Source organism: Brassica oleracea, chromosome C5 (assembly GCF_000695525.1).
Source record: "Brassica oleracea var. oleracea cultivar TO1000 chromosome C5, BOL, whole genome shotgun sequence".
In the NCBI taxonomy this organism is placed as follows: Eukaryota; Viridiplantae; Streptophyta; class Magnoliopsida; order Brassicales; family Brassicaceae; genus Brassica; species Brassica oleracea.
In genome coordinates this window covers 11,138,357-11,151,226 of record NC_027752.1, presented here as the reverse complement: position 1 = coordinate 11,151,226, position 12,870 = coordinate 11,138,357, and the positions used below count along the sequence as shown (strand labels likewise).

Genomic DNA, 12,870 nt, shown 5'->3' with positions numbered 1-12,870 from the left:
TTTATCTTCCTAACTTGTTACATTGAGTACTTATGATTTAGTTTCCACCATAACTCCGACTGTGTTACACTGGGACAGTGTAATTTAAGTCTGAGGGGAGTTTTACTGATATAATTTATTTTGATTCTTATAAAATTTTTTTTAATAAACTATGCTTAGCTATATGAAAGGGACTATGATCTTATTATTGATTTATACTTGAATGTCTAACCACTCTTTAGCACCATTCTAGATTTACTTATTGCAGATAGTACTAAAGATGCTAAAGTGGATCAACCTGTCAACTATAGATCCTATACACTTTCTTGTGATCAAAAGACGACAGTTGAGATCCAAGATTTAGTTAGTTAACCAGTGAAACATTGTCATCGCTGATCACTGTGATTAAGGAGTTGATCTCTAATATATTATGCATGCAACTGTTAGGCATCTATAGGATTATAATCTCCAACACCTGAATAGAAACCATGCATCTAATATCTTCCAATAAGTTACACCCACAATCATCTTGTTAGTCGAGCAATAGACTTGCTCAATTAGGATTGCTATTTACTTTTAAACCATAAAACAACAAACACTTAGAATTAATAATTTGACTAGATTTAATAGGTTCCCTAGCTCCTTGTGGATTCGATCTCTAAGTATTGCAACTGAACCTCTTATTTGAGAAAGCAATTCACTCTTTAGAGTAATTTGAGTGGTATCAACACACTACTATGTTTGTCATACAAATTTAGATCCTGAGACAAACGCATGGTTAGAGCAACACAAACATTTTGTGTGATCACCTCCTCCACCAAGCGCATGCATATGAGATTATGATTGTGAACAACAGTACAGCACGGTTGGTTCTCTCACTCACGCAAGACATGAGAATTAATTTGTATATAAACAATTGAAATGTTTGGTGAGCCACTATTCTACTTTATATCGATGTGTACGGTTGAAATGTTTTGACTCGTGTACGGTTGACATGTTTTAACTGCATGTCAATTTGTGTTGTTATAAATAAAGTGGATCAAATATGTTACTATTACCCGGACGAGCTAGCTCAACTGGTAACACCTCAGACTCCGGTCTGAGAGGTCACGAGTTCGAGTCTCGGGCGGGAAGGAGTGTCCAGGGCCGTAATGGTACAGACACAGGCTGGCTCCGGGCCTAGGAGGGGATTAGGGCCGAAGGCCCGAACCCCGCCTAGTTAAACAAAAAAAAACAAAAATATGTTACTATTAAAAATTAAGTCAATGCAATGTTTACGTAAATGGTAAAAAAACAAAAAGAGATAATTACACTTAATATGAAGCTTAAACTAAGTTAATACAACAAAATAAATTGAATATGAACAAAATGAAATTATATCCCAACAATTCACACGGTATTTTGAAAGATTATGAAGGTGCCTACAACAAATTAATTTTTCGAAATCGTCCATACAATTTGGACATAAGGTACCTGAGTCAACACGATTGGAGGTACAGCAGATATTAGGTATAACTATACTACGTGGTATGGGAACTTATCTGGGGATTCCAGAGAGTCTGGGGGGCTATAAAACACAGATTTTTGGTTTTCTTAATGAAAGGGTTAATAACAAGGTCAATCATTGGACTCTCAGATTTATTACGAAGGGTGGCAAAGAGGTTTTAATTAAATCAGTGGCATCTCCCATGCCAACTCATGTGATGTCTTGTTTTCGTCTACCAAAAACGGTGACTAAGAAACTTACGAGTACAGTTGCTCATTTTTGGTGGGGTGGTAGCGGAAACTCAAAAGGTATGCATTGGTTTTCGTGGGATAAGTTATGTAAGGATAAAGCTGAAGGGGGCATCGGTTTTAGAGATATTCTGAATTTTAACACGGCTTTATTAGCAAAACAGCTATGGCGTTTAATCGATAAACCGGATTCGTTGTTTGCAAGAGTCTTCAAAGGACGCTATTATCGGAAATCAGATCCTTTGGATCCCATCAGATCATACTCTCCCTCTTATGGATGGAGAAGTATTACATCCGCTAGACCTCTGGTTAATAAAGGGCTAATCAAAAGAGTGGGAACAGGTTCAAGCATTTCAGTCTGGAATGATCCTTGGATCCCCGCTCCTCGCCCGAGGTCAGCAACCCCAAAATTTTCGAATCAATTTTTTGAATCCATTACTTAAGGTGGAGGATCTTATTAATCCAGTAACTCTGTCTTGGAATCTGGATTTACTCAACGCATATGTTCATCAGGACGATGTGAGTACCATATTGAGTCTAGCAATTAGTCGAAACCCTAAGGCGGATACTTATGGCTGGCATTTTACGGATCACGGTAGATATACAGTTAAATCTGGATATCGTACTGAGAAATTATATCCTGATATGGGACAAACTAATTTGGACATGGGGCCAAATACTAAACCTTTACTGGCACATTCTTGGAAATTGCAGTGTTCACCAAAATTGAAACATTTTGTCTGGCAAATAATTTCTGGTTGCTTACCGGTATATAAGAATCTCCACTCACGTGGAATTAAATTAGGTGGATCTACTGATACTATGATGGGTGCCATGCCTATTCGCAAAAGTCTATCACCTTTACATGCAAAATGTGAAGCTTTGATATGGGCGATGGAGTGCATGAAGACCCTACGAATCTCAGAAGTGGTGTTTGCAACTGACTGCTCTCAACTGGTGAAGATGGTGTCTACACCAACAGAATGGCCAGCGTTCACTACACACATGGAGGAGTTTCTACGATGTAAGGAATTTTTTCATCCCTTCACTATTCAGCATATTCTGAAGGCACAAAATACATTGGCGGACAAGCTGGCACGAGGTGCTAGAAATCAGCCTGCTGCTATGGTTTATGTTGATTCGATTCCTCCAAGGTGGCTCTTGAATCAGGAATCTACTTAGTTTCGTTATAGCCTTTTGTTGTAAAAAAAGAAAAAAAAAATATATTTAAACAAAAAAATTATCTGCCCTTTGGAATGGCGGGTCATAATCTAGCCTATACTATTAAAGCATAATCCTTCTTATGATTATGCCCCTGACTTTTCCAATTAATTACAAAAATTTCCATTACCTTTTTCGATTGTTTTTAATGGTTTTTGGAAATTAAAAGCCCAACAAATTAGAAAGTAGCATGTTTCTGTCCAACTAAACAAAATATCCCAATAATTTAAACAATTTATCCATTGTTTTTTAAGCCCATTTCGTGTATGTTTACTAACTCATCCATATTCGTTTGTGTTCTAACCCTATACCCTAAAACTTTATTCAAACTCTAACTCTATTCAAACCCTATTAACACCATCAAAAACCTGTTGTCCAAAAAATTGTACCAAATATATTGGAGTTTATTATAATGCCTTTGTCTTATTTAAAATTTTCTTATATGAAGTTACCGAAATATATTAAATATTATCTTTCAATAATATTAATTATACTATTATAGTATAGGGTTAGCATATTTTAAAATCATTGGTTTTCAATTTTATTGACCTTTTAAACAGCCATTAATATTTAAATATTTATATTTACCAAATTTGGTATATAAATATAAAACATAATAAATAGAAACTCATAGATTTTCTGATTCAAATCAAATAAATTCTCTATAACATCCATTTTCGTAATTGCTACATACAATAAATTCAAAAGATAATATATAGAAACAAGATTTTCCGATTTAACTAAATTAACTTGATGAACACGCAAAGAATATATTTTGTTTGACACGGTAACTGAATTTTACGAATACTAATCTTAAAAGATAGAGATATTTGATAATAAAGAGAAGATCCCTCAAGTTTCTCCTAAAACCTAAGCATTCTCTTTTGTCGGTTTTAGGATACTTAAACATGTTTTGGGTTGGATTATAGAAAACAAAAGTTGATCGTTAATTTGTAAGACCAACTTACCAGTAACCCTTCTTGTAATTTTTGATCCTATAGGCTTTAAAGCTCAGTTTTTACTTTCTTATATTTGTTAACATAAACATGGATAATTTTTGTTCTTATTAAAAATTGTTATTTTTATGAATTAATTTTAAAATGGTTCTTATTTTGTATTATAAATGTTAATTTTAAAATAAAAAAAATCTTGATAGTTTTTGGGAAGTTATTATATATTGTAAGAGTTTTAAATATAATTTATTTTCATTATTAAAATCAACTTCAATATAAATAGATTTATAAAAGATAAGAAATATTACTATGTAAGATACGAATTTCTCAATACAACGAAATCACAAAAATATTATATGTTAAATATTTAAATTTGGCCGATTTTGTTCTAAAAATACAAAAATGTGATTTTTAACCATATTATCCAAAAAACAGGTACCGAACCAGCACCAAATTAAACTCGAAATTTTATCGAGTTTTTAATATTGTTATCTCAATCAAACTGAGAGCTAAACTAATTAATCCGAAACCAAACCTAAATTCACAAATAATCGAATGGTCCCTATATTTTTAATTCAAAAAAAAACAAAATCACACAAATGAAACCGAAAACCAAAAAAAATAATAAATTACAGTCGAACTGAAAATTGAACACAGTGCCTAAACATATTAGTGAACAAATAAATGGATTAATAAATTTTTCAACAAAAAATATCTCGCGCTTTCAAAGCGGGGGTCAAAATCTAGTTACCGTTAAAACACTCGTTTCCTTTAGTCTTAAAAAAAAAACACCTTTTCTTTAACACTATCATTTAGTTACAAATCACATTGATTATTGATGGTTTGTAATTCAACACGGCAATCGTGCTATCTGGATAATCAAGATTCGTAAAGTTTAGACAGGGGTACATTTAATTAGGTTTTAACATATTTTTTGGAGAATGTTGTGTATACATTCCACCTGAAACATCACAGAAACTTGATCCCACCTGAATGTTGTGTATACATATTTTTTGGAGAATGTTGGGTATTGGTGCTCCAATGCTCACAAGTAGGCCGTGGCTTGATCCCGTTCTTATGGGCGAGGCAAAAATACTTGTAGAGGTTAAGCTGGATAGACCTTTTCCACAACGAGTTGCTCTTGAAGATGAGGATGGGTTGGTATCTATGGTTACTGTTATCTACTCATGGCTCCCATCCAAGTGTCCAAAATGTGGACAGTTAGGACACAAGGCTGCAAGATGTCTTGGACTTCCTCCAATCCCTGTTTCTAAAGATCGTCGTTTCGATGAGCCGCCACAAACTTGTCCACCCCATAGTGTTCCTGTCACTGGTCCTATACATCATGTATCAACTCTAGTAACTGAAGCACAAAAGCCTTCAAATGCTCTTTCAATTGATGCCCAAGGGTGCATTTTACTAGATCAAGAAAGAAATGACGAGATCCCGTCAAACGTACCATCTGAAGCTACTGCATACAACACTGATGCAAATGTCTCAACCCTCCAAATAACTCATTCTGCCTCAATGGAAACTGAGGCTGTCCCTCCTATAAGCTCACCAGCAGATAATTCAACAGCTATTAGCCCTCCTCCATCTGATATAGTATGTGTTCCTGAAACTACACAATTGAACACGGATTCTGGTTTCAATGGGAACATCACTACATCAACTTCTGTTTCACCTTCTTCTTCTGCTCCTTTAGTCTTTGCTACTGCAGGTACACTATCGCTGTCTACCCCTGTGGTGGATTTGAAATGTAAATCTAGTGTAGATGGCCTCCGAGATAGTTGCTTGCAGTTAGATGATGCAAAAGGATCAAACAGGTTTGCTAATCTAGCCATGTTAGAAGAAGATGTGCAACTGGATGTAATGACCACCCCCTCTCAGTCTCTGTCTCCACCAGTCGAAACCAGCGCTCAATTTGTTTTTAACTCTTCCCTCCCCTCAACGCCATCTTCATTTTCAGACCCTTTTGTTGATAATATTGTGGCTACAAGCTCGATAGTTTTGATATGGCGCAAAGATCTCGTGGAGGTCGTTGCTTAAAACCATCTCAGAAGCTAAAGGATATGGAATGGTGCACAATCAGTGGGAAAGGAAGGCGTGGAAGAGGTACTACTCCTTATGGTCGTCGATCTCACTAGAACTTATTATTCAAAAAGTTCTTCATCTTCCTATGACTTCTTTTATGCTATGCTTTTAAGCAAATGTGGTGCTTTGATTTACAATATGTTTAACACTTTAACTTCTTATCATGAACTCTATGGCTGAGCCATTCCCTTGTAACTTTTCTAGTATTTTAATAGAAAACCTTTCGTCAAAAAAAAAAAAAACATCACAGAAACTTACAATACGAAGAACTTAAATGTAAAGATCCTAAGTTTAGAAGGAATTTTAAAATTTAGAGATTTCATTGTTATTGGTTTATAAATTCTTAAAATCTTATTAGAATCCTTTGTTATTGGTTTGCAGACTTTTAAATTATATGGAAATCCTATGTTATTCAAAAAGTTTAGTTTTTATTGACTTTGTAATTCTATTAAACTCTTTTGTTATTGGACATAAATTCTCCTTAGTTTTACTCATAACACTCAACTTTACAAATATCACGTATAGTCATAGGATTCTCAAAATCTATGTAACAAAAACACAAAAACACAAACACAACAAGATTTTTTTACATTTTTATTGTCAAGTCAAAGATAATTGTAAAAAGAAAACTAAAGATAAAAGAAATTATTAAAAATAACAATTTTAAAAAAAAATCTTTCATGAAATATAACTATTTGATATTAAAATAAAATCATGAGAAAATTCATAGGTTGATCTTAAAAACTTTAAAACAAAAATCAAACAAGACAAATCAAAATGTCAAAATATTAAAAAAAAACAAAATTATTATTTAATTTTCAAATAGTTCTATTTTATTAAAGAATTTTAAAAAAATAATAATAAAAAGATAAGTTTGGAAAGAAAAGTATATATGAAAATTTATAATAATCAATGACAATTTATACAATACTTTGGGTAAAAATTCATCAAATCTACTTAACTTTTAAAAATCTATTAATTCTTAGAATTTTCAAACTCCACACAAATTTTATTTCCAATAGGTTCCCCTAGGTAAAAGAAATTTATGGCGTTTTCAGATCTATAGAAAAGAAGTGGATGCAATTCGCGTTCGGTCTTTACATAAGAAGGTAATTGTCTTGGCCTTATATAAAAAGTCAGGTATTTGATTCTACAGCTGTTCCACAATAGCGCAAATGCGAATCTTCCTAAATTACTAATGCCCTTTTTCGAAAAAGGATCACATCCTAAGTTAGCTTTCACACTCACACTCATACGGTATCATACATATACACTTACAGTATGTAGTAACATTTATGTAAAAACTATCAATAGAAAACCTATATATATTATATTATACACACACAAAATAAAATGGGCGATGGCTTCTGTAATTTTCGTGGGAATGTTCCTGGGGCTGATCAAAATAAGCCAGGAGGAAAAGCAATATACTCCTAGCTAGGATATAGCAAAAGCAAAGTATATACGCAAAAGGGAAAACACCTGTATATAGCAATAGCCTAGGATCAAAAAGATAATATTGTACTTTAGACATGATTGGTCCATACAAAAGATGATAATGTTTAGATTCACTGATCAATAAAGACTGGTAACGACTAATATGCTAATAGCTATGTTCATACACACTTAATTTCCACAAGGTCTCATCTCATCTGCTGTCCTCTTAAATTTTACTTAATTAATAAGTACACATGTTGCTAATCATATTTTCTGTCAAAGTCAATAGTCAATAATCAACAGTCAACGTCAGAATCTTTTGAAAATATTGTTGTAAAGCTAGGTCTTGAATTCGTGTCGTTGAAAAAAACGGGCTTCGAGTAGTAGAAAGGAATAAAACATGGTGGTTTGATGTTAAATGCCAAAAAGGGTGAGACCACTAAAGAGACAAGCCTAGTCACATTAACTCGACATTTGATTTTCTGACTTACTTGTTATTCAGTAAACAGTTAACTTTTCTTTTTGTCCTCAAACTTCAGATATTGCCGATCAAGTAAGAGTCGTGATGCCTTGGCTAGAAAAAATACTTACAAATAAAAAACATCATCTCTATCAACTTACAAATATGTTGCATCAATGGTAGTGTGAACCGTATATAGTTCCTAAGTTCGTGCCTTTCAAGTAATATCTGATTCACGTTAATTAAAGATTATCAGTGTCGCGGATGCCTTGGCTAGTAAGATATACGAAAGTGATGTGGTGAGGATCCATGGAAATTTCGAATTATAATAGTGACTTTATTTTATTTAGAGTGGCAGGGGTGATGTATATACATTAACAAATATCCACATTTTAAGAAAATTAGATTTTCATGCTTTTTTTTAACACTGATTTATTTTACAATTATGATATGAGAAAGATTATATAGACGATTTGACAACCGACAATACTACCTGCCTTACGAAGATCTACGTCTAACTGCATCACCTGAACTGTCCTATGAAAATCCACGCCGGACCAGATTTACTTGCACCATGTTGAAGATCTCTCGTAAGCCTTTCTTCCGTAGTACGTATGATTGTTTAATAAATGGCAGATTTTCACGTTATTAGAGATTTTGAAACATTTATGTAGAAGTTGATAAAAAATTCATGTTTAGAGAGCAAATGGGTAGCGGACACATGTGTGTGAACACATAGCCACTTGAGGACAATTTATTTATTTATTTATTTATTGTTAATAAAGGGAGTGACCTAAAGCAGAAGTCTACTTCTCGATTAATAGTAGTAGGGTACTCATTTGTGGAATCATTTCTTCTCTATATAAACCTCACGTCCTTGCATCTCAACAAAACTGCAAAGCAACATACTCTACATTCACAAACACACTGATACATCTTATCTAGTTTTGAAGAAGATGAGCCTCGAGGAGTTAAAGCTGTTCAAGAAGAAACAAGGGACTGTGATCCCCAAGAAGAGAGAGTTGGTGAAGACCAAAATCCTCAAATCCATTCTCTCTTTCCTCCGTCGGTCCGTGTGTAAACGAATTTCTGAACACTCCGGTGACGGCAAACGCGTGTACCCCACTCGCCCATGATCGGTCTTTTTCCACGGAGTTGAAGATATTTAGTGGTCATGATCTTATATGGGTTCTCTTCTCCTCCTCTGTTTTTCTGTTGTTATATTTTAAGTAGAAGGAAGCTTGATTAGGCTGAAGATTCTGTTTTCTTTTTCTTACTTCAGTTTTTGGTCTTTTTTGAAAGGGAGATATTTCAAGAATTCTTGGTTATAATGTTTGATCCTCATTGTGTAAAACCCATTTCACATATTCAAAAATACTCTTGTATGGCTATCGAATTTTTGAATATATTATGCAAACATGCTGCCTCGAACTTATTAAGAAATTTGTGATAGTGATAGTAAACACACAAAAAAAAGATAAAGAAGAATGCGGAGACTGGGGACTGGACAGAGTACACACACAAAATAGCTAATGTTTCTTAAATTATGTTCGTTAAAACTTTTTCTTATGTCTCAAATTCGAGGTATCTCCATATGTAATAAAAGACTTCATGATATAAATTAGACTAAACGTTCTGTAAAATTTTATTGATGAAATTCCAGACTACAAAAAAGAATATGTATCAGATTAAGAGTATAACAATAGTTAATTAAAGAGAAAAGCAAAACAAAGGTCCGTTGCTTAAATAAAAATCAAGGATTATATATTTCCGTTCTGTTCATGGGATTCACGTTGTAAAACAAGTCATATTTAAGGGGGTAAAGTCAATGTTTCAAGTTCATATGTGTTAATGCATATTTACTTGTATCTCAAAGGCACCCAAACTCCGTTAATGATGGGAAAATCAGACATGAATATTTAAATCACACGACTTAAATATAATATGCTAAGATGTGGATCAACCAGTCTTTATGTGATTTATATAGGGGATAAAATCGGAGTTTTCAGTTCAATATGCTGAATGGTTATCTTTGATGTGAGTTGTGAAATGGATTAGTCACTGATGACGACAGATTTAAGGTTTGTAACATTCAAGAGACCCCTTATTCACATTATGTCCGTGACTATAAATGATGTTTAGGCTTTCAATTATGTCTAATGCAGTGATGTAGATAGATGTTTGACATATTTGACAAACCAGTCTAAACGCTCAAGTATATAATTGATTAGGGTCGGTCCGCACTACGCGCGGGATATGAGTATCGTGTGATGTATATTTCTATATAATCGTATATTTTCATTGTATGTGTTTCAAGTTTGGATTTGCAAGAAGGATGCATAATAACGTTGATGGTTTTTTAGTTTTTTTTGGTGTAGAGGGTTTATAAATGTTAAGATGTATTATGTTAAATTTTGATGGCCGTGTTTATATTAAAAAATTGATGCGTATACAATACTATATAGTTCGGATGAGGTGGTAGGAATTTGAAAATGTAAGCTATTTAATACCTTTGATATTAGTGGTAAGCGCTATTATTGTTACTTACTAAGTTTGCAATCATCTCTTTTCGCTGCAAACGTCTCGTATCGTAGTGTTTCACGTATGTAAGATCAAACACGTGTAAATATATAACCACCATGAGCTCACAAAGAATATACAATAACATAAAAGCAAGCAGCAACAATGCAATCTATACACAACAATGTAAGTTATAAAATTTATTTCTTTTCATGGTAAGAAAAGTTGTAATCTTTCAAGTATCAAGAAAATTTGACACAGGAATCTGAGTTTTTAGAGCCAAAACAATGTTTTCCAAATTTGAACAAATTAGCATCTAACATTTTTTTTTAAATTTTCTAATGTCTCTGTTTTGTTTTATATCTAGCTTTGTAATTATTTGAATATATTTTTGTGGAATGTTATATATTATCATGTCTGAATAATTATGTGACAGTAAAATTTGTGTCTCTTCTCTTGTATCCCTATAAAAGGTTTAGTTATGTTATATATTGTTGTATAAGGTCATATAAATGGTCATATAAAATTAATGCTAATTTTGTAATTATAGAAACTCTAACCTAGAAGTAATTAAAAACTATAACCCCATAGATATTTCTCTTATTTCTTCTTTTCCTTATTCGAGAGACCAATGATCTAGTTTTCAGATTTTGAATTTATTTTGAATATGTATATGATAGTATAGTTTTCAGATATTTAATTTTCTAACACATTAAATTATACTGGATGAACAAATAGTAAATAATTTTGAATAATTGATACAAAAATTAAACAGAAATTATGATCTAATTTTTGAAGTTGTTCACATATTAAAATAACTTATTTTAAAACATAATAGCTGAATTAATCAATTTGAAATTGTTCTTTTAGTTACACTGAAGTAATATAATAATAACTTGTAATTTGTTTACTTTACTTATTCTAATAGCTGAGTTTTTTTTTATATTCTTACATATGTAAAGATCATTTTTCTTCAGTTTAAGTTTGCAGGAAAACATAAACTAAAGAGTCATCAACTTCATATATTTTTCTTGTTTCTTAGACTTTAAAATTTTGGGTGTGAAAAAAAAAATTGGGAGTGTGAGAGTTGAGAAAATGTAATGCATGTTTTTTTAGCAAAAAATGTAATGCATGTATGAATTATAAAGTTCATAGCATACCTGAGTACATTTGTTCATGTTTCTTTTGGCTAACGAAATAAATACAAAACAATATAAAATATCATGTTCAAGTATTAGAATTTATACGCAGCTTATCCTTTATTCTATAATTTTAACAAACCAAGCATTGGGATTTGACTTTAATATATTTGACGGACCAATTACTCGCATATACTAAAATGACTTTAATTGATATATATAGTATGAAAGTTGTGTGTTACAAAAAAAATTCAGAACATAAAAATTGTATTCCAACACTAACTCCTCCTCCCCACATGTCATGTAAGAATATATGTATGGATATGGTACATGTCCGTATGAAAATCTATTTTATTAGTTAAATATATATTAACAAATATATTTCACATTTTTTAATTACCATAGATAATATTGGGATGAATATTTCGTTTGGTATGTGTGATACGAGAAAGATCCTAAAGCTCAAAACCGAACAAATTGCTTAAGTGGCCAAACTGTTTGATTAGCGGGTTTAGAGTATCATTTGAGAGATTTTGATGTGTAATTCAGGCTACTGAAACATTTTCAAATTAAATACAAATATATGTGATAAAAGAGTTTAACTGAGAAATCAATAATGTGAATGGCCTTAGCCTGACTGCTTCGACTTTCCTTGCACTCCATATTTAATGCACAGTTGCACACTAACTTTAGTATTTTGGTTTCAAAATTAAGGCAGAGAATAACGCAATTATTATACTCTTAAAAAAGTAATCATCAAAGCCCTCACAACCCCTTTCGTAGATTCTCATGTAGACTCTCTCATATAAAATTAATGTTATATTATTGACCATAGTAACATGATACTTACTTCGTAGACTCGAGTCAACTATCATTCTAAAGCTTTTGCTATCAACATTATATAGTTTAATCCATTCCAGAAGAATATTTTCAGCCGAAGGTCCATTGGCTTGATTGTGCTACAACCCATGATGATCTCGTACAGAACAACTCCAAAGCTATACACATGAACTTTTGTCGGTTTGTTTTCCTCGAGATTTTCTCTGAGGTTTTTGTCTTTCTTTTTCAAGAAAAGATTGAATGAAAGGAAACCAAAAGACTCGTGGGGTGTATGTGTATCGATGATCTGACCGGCTGGAAAACTAATGATCTGGCTCATCCTCTCCATCTCCGTCACTTACATCATCTACACTCTCAAAATCTTCTCCACTTCACACCCTTGCCAAGATCTAACCTCCGGGACCATTCTCCAACAAGGGCCAGAGAAAAAGGTTTAGGAAATGAGATATACAATCCTAGAAAAGAACAAAATCAGGGAATAAATAAAAAGAAA

The 12,870-nt window shown here is 32.6% G+C and overlaps 1 protein-coding gene across 1 annotated transcript; it reads left to right on the top strand.

Annotated features, from left to right (window-relative positions):
* The first annotated feature begins 2,538 nt into the window (after nucleotides 1-2,538).
* LOC106344507 lies at nucleotides 2,539-2,895 on the top strand. The gene has a single exon (XM_013783873.1). It carries the CDS (start codon nucleotides 2,539-2,541, stop codon nucleotides 2,893-2,895), a length of 357 nt encoding a protein of 118 aa, XP_013639327.1.
* Nucleotides 2,896-12,870: the final 9,975 nt, after the last annotated feature.

Excerpts from the sequence above, each read along its gene's own strand:
- LOC106344507 (XM_013783873.1), top strand. The coding sequence starts at position 2,539 with ATGGGTGCCATGCCTATTCGCAAAAGTCTATCACCTTTACATGCAAAA.